The 9,848-nt window shown below is 41.0% G+C and overlaps 1 protein-coding gene across 1 annotated transcript; it reads right to left on the bottom strand.

Moving 5' to 3' along the window:
• Nucleotides 1–355: 355 nt before the first annotated feature.
• On the bottom strand, nt 356–8,767 carry LOC308296286 (calcium-binding mitochondrial carrier protein SCaMC-2-A-like; the record flags this gene model as incomplete). The annotated part of the gene is made up of 10 exons (XM_080739506.1): nt 356–1,143; nt 1,243–1,393; nt 1,497–1,664; nt 2,391–2,498; nt 2,627–2,779; nt 3,623–3,781; nt 5,837–5,948; nt 6,064–6,141; nt 6,647–6,780; nt 8,609–8,767. 10 exons carry the CDS (start codon nt 8,765–8,767, stop codon nt 959–961), a joined length of 1,407 nt encoding a protein of 468 aa, XP_080595632.1. The 3' UTR covers nt 356–958.
• Between the last annotated feature and the right edge of the window lie 1,081 nt (nt 8,768–9,848).

The raw sequence follows: 9,848 nt of genomic DNA on the forward strand, positions 1-9,848 counted from the left end.
CATCTCATAGCCACAGCCAAAGATTTAGCAGCATTTGACAGGTGGCAATGCTCAGTTCTCCTTCCTGAATCATGTATCATATTAAACATGTAATTAGCCAGTAGCTATGCCCCTCCCTTAAAAGCTTTTGTCCAATGCTAGCTTAGCAACCGGCAGCTTGCCAAGGCTGTTGCCAAGGCAAACCTTGGCAAGCAGGAAGTTATTCTAAGCTAGCATTGGACAAAAGCTTTTTGGGAGGGGCATGGCTACTGGCTAATTGACTTACACACTTGCATTCTCTTACACAGGTCTTCGGGAGCTCTCCCAACACCAGCACATGGCATTCATTCACAAGACAAGCAACACACTTCTCCAGAGTAAAAATAATAAATACTGGATGGACATAAATAAATACTTCAGTCTCTCGGAAAACTACATTCTGCAATTTTCACAAAGGAGAAGGTAAACAAAATCCACATCTGATAATCCTTTCATACAAGACCTATGACAGGTAGAACCGTTAGAGAATGAAACATGTTAATGTCACCGTTGCCATGAACATAGTTTGCGCAACAGAATTGCATTTGTACTGCCATCTTTAGTTAAAAGGCACGAGTGCTTATTTAATGGATGGTGGTTGAGGCTGTTCAGGTTACACAAGAAACAAACATTTGCTGAGGCACTAGAACACAAAACATTTGGTCCGATTTAGTCACTTATATCGAGCGAGTTCCACTTTTTCCTCCTTAGCAGCAGTTGGAGCTTCCATTTCCCCTCAACTTCAGAATCAATATCCTCTCCCTTGGCATTCCTGGTTTAGTGTACTTGCTTCCTCGACTTTCATCAGCAGACATTCACAGAATGAGACGCTTCCACAAACCTCAAAAGTCCGAGATTCTTGTACCCAAGCTCACGTGGGAGCACGAAGGTGTCACATTGCACCCTTGAAAGTTAAACCCCTCTGGCAAAGACGGCAGGTTTAGCGTGAGGTCACCCCAAGTGACGTTTTCAGGCGCTCATAAACCACGTAGCTAATGCTGACGGCTGGAATTACTTTCAAAAAGTTGGGGCCCAGGCCCCTGTAGAGTCCCATGGGACCCTCGGTCTGAATAATGTTCTTGAAAAGGCCTGTCATGGTAACATGTTGACTGCTCCCGAGTGAAGCTGTAAAAAACAAGATTATGCATGAGTTACTACACATAACAAGCCATAACAATTAAGACATAACAAAATCAGCTGAAATGGAAGAGCAATGCGACTCACCATGTGCTTGCATTCGGGTGCGCACCAGAGCCAGGGGATAGCTGGCCAGTTGACCGCAAGTACTGGACACAGTGCCACAGGCGAGCAAAATAAACACACCAGGATCTGTGCTATTGATGCCATACCGCTCCAAATAGCTATTTTTCAGTGTCTGAGGATTGAATGGGAGAAAGCAATTAAACCTGAGAAATACAAGACCTAATATCTTATCATTTTAATTGATTATCATGTCTGTAACTTGAACAACCAATTACCTCATACACTGCCAGGTCAATGCCTGCATAGGGGATGATTCCCAACATGTTGGGGACATAGCCCTTGTAGAATGCTCCAAGGCCTTCCTTTCTGAAGATTTGCTTTGCACAGTCCGAGATACCAGAGTATTGGCCAGTCTGTCTCAGGGCAAGCCGAGTTTTCAGGACCTTGAAATGAAATAGAAACAATTTTAATACATTGCATCTTTCTAAAATTATGCAAAAAAAAGTGAATACATTGTCAACAGAATCTTTGCTTATACTTGCACGGCAGAGATCTTAAAGGTTCTAAGATAACACATTTTAAGAAGCCTTTTTTAACCCATTTAGGCCTAGAATTATTGAACGCTTCAACCAGTGAAAAATAGCAGATATACAAGCTCACAGCGCGGCACCAAGTGCCGCGCTGCGAGCTTGTAGATCTGCTATTTTTGAAAAAGTCGTGAAAATGTGTGCAAATCTTTGAATATATGCATTTTCAAAGCGAACGTTTGTAACTCAAATTTTGCTTCTGGGTGGTCCCTGGAACTAGATATTTTGAGATGGGGGTCCGTGGCCAAATACATATCATTTTGGGGCCCTTCACATGAAAAAGTATGAGAACCACTGACACAGTAGTCTCTCAAGAACAGACTAATTGAGCTCCAGTTAAGTGAAAAGGACCTTTTCTTTGACGATGGCTAGCCAGATTGCTGACATAAAAACATAGGTTTTTCAAAAAATCATAGAAGGATTCAAAAGATACTTATAGAATCGGGTCAAAATTCACGATATTTAAAAAAAAAACAGATCTACAAGCTCTGCGAGCTTGTATATCTGCTATTTTTCACTGGTTAAAGCATTCAATAATGATACACAAAATGTGTTGTTCCTGTCCAATCCAAGTATAATTACCTCCATGGGGTAGATGGTACTCTGGGCTAACACTCCCGCTAGAGAGCCTGCAACGAAACGATCCCCAATGTTCAGAGTCACTGCATCACTGCCAATCAGACGCTTGATCTGTGTGAAATAAGAGGGGTGAAAAAGGGACACATTAGAAACCGAGATCAGGAATTAAAAGCATGTCTTCGTCTACCAAGCAAATGGTTATTAAAAAAAAGGAACTCAAGTTTGAGATAAAAATGTACCTGCTCGTAAGCCATGAACTTGAGAGCAGATTCAGGGGCGATTTTGATGATATTAATCCCATTCCCTCTCCACAAGGATCTCATCCCGCCTTCTTTGATCATTTGGGCAAATCCAGTCATAATGCACATATTGTTGGTTCTTGATCCATGAACCTAATGGAGAGAGAGAGAGAAAAAAAAAGAATTCAGCTGACAACCTTAATAATAAGTGCTTGGTTTACACTTCCAAATATCAGTAAACTATAATTATGATAAGCATGGCTGTCAACTCTAGCAGCCACAATATGGAGAACCAAGTTCACAGTAGCAACGTAGCCCATCTCACATGCCTCAATTTTTTCAAATTTCCCCCTCTGCCAACAGGTATTTAAGTACAATCGGTATTTAAGTACAAATACCAGTATGTCCTCATGGCAGGGGAAATTGGATCTGTGGGAAAGGCAGAGCCATCCTTGAACGGCAAACTCAAATAATCCACGAGCAACAGGTCATACGGGCAGAAACCAAAGTTTTGGAATTACTTAACAAAAGTTCAAAACCATCAAGGTGAACTATGACGCGTCTGCTGACGAATATTGAGGCCATTGGCACAAAACAGACTTTGCAGTCACACGTTTTATCTAACAAATAGTATGTTCTCTCTGGAGGGTGTGCGACTGTTCTGTGCCAGTGGATGACCTAGTAAACTTGGTTTAACAAATAGACCATGGACTCTGGCCCCCTTGCTCATCCCATAAACATTAACCGATTTATGATTCTTAAGTAATGGCCAACTCTTGAGCAATTCAGAACAAGTTAAGTAACTAAGCCACCTGCCCTTATGCAAGTGGCCTAATAATGCCATGACATTTCCAGCCTAACCTATATGAAGATTTCAACTGTCCAACATCAGCTGTTAGCTACTGAGCAATAACTGTCAACTAAGTGGCTAGTAGAATCTGGGTTCAGCCCGTCATCGGATCTGGAAATGTGCTCAAAATGTGATTTTGTTCTTACCTGCATCATTACTTTTAGCCGGTCCAATGGGGCAGTGAAGGTTCTAGACACAGCTCCAGCACCACCACCTGCAACCAGATGTCTCCACAACATCCCAGTCGTTTTCTCCTCAGTAGTAAACTCATCAGGCACCATAAGGTTCTCACCCACATCAAAGATCTATGGGGATCACAGAAATAAGAGACCATTAGTAACTCCAATAGAAACTCACCAAGTTGGACATTGAAAAACAAAGCTCATGTCAAAAGCCTAAGTATCAACTTGGTTGGCAAGTTTGTAACCCATCAGGTGACACTCTATTTCTATTCAGATGAACCGATTTAGCAGTCAAATAACATGGCTGGTGATGGGATTAAACTTCCAGTATTCTGTCCAACAAGTTGAATTTCGCAATATTTGACATTGGGGACTCAAAGTTTACGTCAAGGGAGGTCTTATTTCAACTCATAGGTCATGTCATGCGTCATTTAGTCCATGCGAGTTGAAAATCCAAACATTGGAAGACAAAAGTTTGTTCTGTCAGACACGTGTGTCGTAAATGGTAAATGGTGCATTTGTATAGCGCCTTTATCCAAGGCGCTTTACAAAGATTGTGCATTACATTCACCATTCACACACACATTCATACACCGATGGCGGAGGAAACCATGCAAGGCACCAACCTGCTCACCGGGAGCAACTAGGGGTTCAGAGTCAAGGACTCTTCGGCATGTAGACAGGAGGGGCCGGGATTTGAACCGCCGTATAGCTCTTTGAGTTGATAGCAATTCCACAATGTTGTGATGATATCAAGCCATAAAAATTCTAATTTGGTCAAAGGTTTTAGGACACACCGTTTCATTATAGGTTTAATAGGCTACCTAATCTAAGCCATGGTTCACAGATAAGATCCATGGATCCGTGCCAGTGTGAACTCTAATCAAGTTGGCAATACTGTACACTCATCTGCTGGCTGTATAAATGATACCCCATTAGAACCTGTCATTTTAATTGCATCTAAAGTGACAAGACTAACATGTAGGCGGTATACAATATGGGTAATGTTGGCCACATTTCATTTATTAAACAAAAGCCCCTCTTATCCCATTTAGAACAGTCTGAAAAACTCATTCTAAATTGTGACCCAAGTTTTCTGATAAACAATTAATTATTCAAAAATTACACAAAAGAAAAAGCATGTTGCCATATATACTCTACATAGCAACAACCACAAAGGGTTCCCAGCTTGAAAGGTATGGTTATGTAAAGGGGTTTACATAACCCAGTAGGGGTTCCTCTCACCATTCATTTTCTACAAGGTCATTCTGTAAATATGCCTGCATATCTAGTGGTCAAGGCCGGGTGCTAAATTCATTAGGTCGTACAGTATTTCAATGGCACCTAGGATTGCACTGACTGACCCTACAGAATGTAATTTGATTTGAGCCTGCTTCGCAACACTAATTCAAGTTTACATAAGCGCTAAATAAATCAGCAAATCCCTCAGACAGACATAATCCTTTCTGACCTAACCTACTCCCAATACCTTTTATAGACCAACACCGCTTAACTGCCGATTTGTGCGTGTCAACCTGGGCCAGTGCATTTAAATTGCCCTGGCAAGTCATGGTGCTAAAAAAATACTAAAGTACAATATTCAGGGTTCCAACACATTTTTACCAATTAATTTCCAAAACTTTTCCAGAATATTTTACCCAATTTCCAGGACTATATAACAATAATTCAGCTCCATAACAAGTCGCTTACTCCTATGCGCAATGCCCAAAGACAGGTAGTGTATGCCAGTGGTTCTCAACCTTTTCAGGCCGTGACCCCCGAAATAATCATGTTTTAACTGGGGACCCCGGCACCCTGACGAGCACTAAGAGTAGAGGTATGTTGTATAACACGGTTCTATTGTGAAAATAGCAGATCTACATGCTCACAACGCCTCGCGTTGCGAGGCGTTGTGAGCATGTAGATCGGCTATTTTCACAATTTCTGCTGCTAATATTTGACAATTTGGCCCATGTTTAATTTTTCATTTTAGAGGTATTAACAAAATCAATAACCATAGACAATGCATAGCTATTTTTTCCAGGACCCTTGATCAATTCCAAAACTTTTCCAGTACTGGAAAAATATTTTTTCTAATTTCAAAATATTTCTATGAATTTCATGACCGTGGGAACCCTGAATATTGCTAATGTGTTGCCATTCCCGATCTCCGCTTACCGTAGAGTGCTTCCAGTATAGAATTATCTCAGGGATGCTCTCAGTCCTATCCACCAAGGGGTAGTTGCTCCAATCACTCCAACCGATTGTCATCGTTCCATTCTTATCCATGCTATTAAAAAACAAAAACTCAAAATTACCACAAGCAAAATTGTCATTGTCGTTTAATATTTTCTTCCATTGAGGAGAAATTCCTCATACCCCTCTGCCTACTTCATGGTCATTACCTTTTAAGGACCTTCTCTGCATGCTGTTCAGAAATGTGCACGCCAAGATCTCTAAGAGACTCCATGAACACCTTGGAACTGATGGGCCCTTTAAAATGGAACAAAGGGGAAAGCAATGTTTTTAATTCATACAAAAGCTCAGTTTTTCCATTATAATAATTCAATGACTTGATGAAACAAAAGGACAGTGTTTATCCATCATTGTGCAGCCATATTCTTTTAAAGGCGATACACACAAATATCATGTGTTTTAACAGTTTAACTGTCATCTAGGTGTTGGATAGTAGACATTGTTACATCAAGAAATCAAGGTCAACCCATGCATTACAGCAAGAAATCAAGTACAATTGTTTAACCGACATGACCTATAGGCAGAGAATGACGCTCACAAGAGGCCCTGTGTGACTGTGAACGTCACTGGATTGTACTTTAGTACCTCAACATGATAAGTTACGCAGGTAGCTAAAGTCTCCCTTGCCAGACCCCCCCCCCCCCCCCCCCTTCATTTTCTAACAACTAGTGGGGTTGGCAGGGATGAAACTAAACTAAGAGTTTGATTACCCTTTAGCAAAAACAGATTCACGTCATACCTTTATTCTTTTTGTCCCAACTTTTCACAACGAGCTTCAGGTCCCTTTCGTAGTCTTGCAAATAGTGGACAAAATCCTCAACGTCCAGCTGTCCATTCAAGTCCTTCTCTTCCCTCTTTGCAGATTTCTACAGGAAAACAAAGGACAAACACAACATTGTGAATGACTTATTTCACACATATCATAAGGCTGCTGTATGCATTGTGTGTGAACCAATGTTGACCATTGACACTAACCATTGATTGTAGCCAACACCTGTAACTTTGACAGAAATGCAATATGGCTAGCAAAGGCTACAGTGACAACTGTGATCCTGTCATTTAATCAATTTATGGCCTGCCTGCCTGTCCTCACTGTCCTGCCAAGGACTCCTTTAGCATGGACAGTTAAACCTGCACCATGCATTATTTAACACTGACACATTGCAAAAAACTGTCATTGAATAGGTTATTCAATGACGCCTTTTTTGCTACATTGGCATTTTATTCATGGATTCAGAGTTGACTGCAGAGACTTTCTTCTGAACAAAATCAAAGTGACGTGTGACATGTCATTTATTTAGACAGATCTATGGCTTGTGCTCTGCCCCTACACGACTTCAACAGTGGTGTATGATCACAAGCAGTCGGGTCACAAGCCGTCGCTGTGACCCAGCCAAGATTCTGGCTTGGGCTTGACATGGAGACTGATTGACGCCTGTGGCTGTCCAGCTTTAAATGTTAACCATGGTTCAACACGCCAAGTGCAACGTGACTGACCAGACGTCTCTTAAAACTAGGACGGGGACACTGGCACTGACTGGAGTAGAATCACACAGCACAGCAGTGATATCTGAGCTGACGTGCGGTCTATGAACGTGATAGTCAAGTCACACTGTGATCCTGGCTACAACTGCCAGAGGTAACCCTGGTGCACTCAAGTCAATCCAGCATCATGACATAAAACACAAAATAGTAACGAAATCCATGTATTAAAATGGGACTGTCACATACAAGACAGCCAGAAAGTGATTATGGTGGTATGCAACATTGGGACAGGGGAGGGTGATCTGATCACACTGTGAGAGAGGATTTATATTAAAATAAATATATACACATTTTAAATATATACTTCTTTTTTTTTAATTAAATTAAAAGTAATTCCCCTCACACAACTGTATCCAAATTACATTCTGCACATAATTCTACAATTCATTCAAACAGAACTCTGACTGAGTCTAAAGATGTCCTGTTGTAAAAGAAAATGTTGATATTTCAGAAGAAACATAAGGTTATAATGGGCAGCAAAATATGATGTGGTGAAGTTTGTGTTGATATGCACACTGACCATCTAGAAAATAAAAACATGGCACTTCGTGTCCTTCGTGTTTTAAACAATATAATACAAAAATAATGGCAATATATAAAACATAAGCCATACAAGGAGGAAACATTTTAGTGCACTGTGCACCGCTTATGTAGCCGATATATAATTATGGGTGTAGCTTGCCAGAAAAGAGGAGCAGTCATTTTTGGACAGCAACAACTGAGAAACCAACAACCAAAAACAGACATTCATCACAGACAACATCAATTGATAGACTACATTTCAAAAAGTATGAAATGTATATTTTTGTATTTTTATTAAAATAAATTGCTCCGTGACCCACAAATGGGTCCCAGCCCAGTGTTTGGGAAACAGTGTAGTACAGATAATGATCTCCAGGGAGCATGGAGCATGCCGGCTTCAAACGTCACGAGAAGAACAACGAATCAAGCGGGACACCGGCGCGGCCTACTCGTACAGGCTTTTACAACCGCTACGTGGAATGCAATGGAAGTCTCAATTCCCCTTTTTTTCATAAAACAAAACCAAAACCATACAAACCACACGTTGAAAAACGAGAAAACATTAAAATACTTGAGCTCCTATAACACGTAGGCCAGTAATATTAGATAAAATTAAGTTTTGCTAACCTTCCGCCATTTCTGGTAGGTGGTGAATTCCTGGGAAGGGAGGAAAACGCTCAGCTTGAACAGGGACTTCAGCTCCGACGGTAGTCCGTTGGATTCGAAATATTCCACTTCGATCCGGTCCGAGTTGGGGACAGGCACGTAGAGGCACAGACCAAGCATGTTTGGTTCGCAAAAAAATATACACGTTTCAACAATAAATATATATATAAATAGGCTACCCGAGTGTGTGTTCACTCGCCGGCGTACTGTAACGAAATGCCGGTAAGGAAGTGTCAGAGCAGTTAAAAAATGCCACTAGACTCCTCCCCTTCCCAGAAGTGGACTACGTACATTGGCGGTTGGCCATTTCCCCTCCCACTGCCATTATGTTCATTTACTCAGAGGCGTCAATTTGGGTATGGCAAGCTATGGCAGCTGCCATACCATTACCTTGGCCTACAGGGGGAAATAATAAAATGTACTTTTCATTTTTCCTGTTGCTAAGGTATGGCAACATGACTGGTGTCTTGCACGCGCGCCATCACCAGTCATGTTGCCATACCTTAGCTTTTGCTGAACTGACGCCACTGCATATACTAGCAGCCAATGGCAGCGACATTCCATTGACGGGCCCCTGTGTGACTTACAACCTACAACTCAAATGCCAGTTTCTTTTGTAAATGATTCTATGAATGTGAATGGCTCCCACCTTTTTGTTTTGTTCTTTTTTCCCCGAAGGAAGAGTGTTTTTGACAAAAGCTGATGATGTCGATGACCTATCTAGTCCTGTTGTCCTAATCTAGTCACCTGTCTAGACGACAACAGGTGGTGACAACAAAATAAATTTGTCACCTTCTGTATTGTTTTACAATTTAAATAATGATTACCGTGTGAGTTAGAAAGTTTCTCGCTCACAATCACATGGTAATCTTTTAATAGAAAGAGAGAAAGAGAGTTGTGTTTGCTTAAATACATTTTAAAACAGGAAGGATTTTGAGCCAAAAGCCATTTTGTCAATCTTTTGAGTGTGCCGGTGCATATTTTTTTAGGAGATAGGCTACCATTAGGCATATAATAGCTATCTTTTTACAAGGGAGGAAAAAAATTGGGTCTGGGGATCCAGGTGGTCATTTCATGTTGCTTAATTCCCTACTAAATATAATCTATGAATTCAGTTCAATTCAAAGGAGCTTTACATTGCCATTTGCCAAAGCAAGTTTTCAAGTCTAACACCAAATTGTAAAAGCACCCCTTTTAATGC

This window comes from Nannobrachium achirus (genome assembly GCF_963921795.1).
Source record: "Nannobrachium achirus genome assembly, chromosome: 12".
Taxonomy (NCBI): domain Eukaryota; kingdom Metazoa; phylum Chordata; class Actinopteri; order Myctophiformes; family Myctophidae; genus Nannobrachium; species Nannobrachium achirus.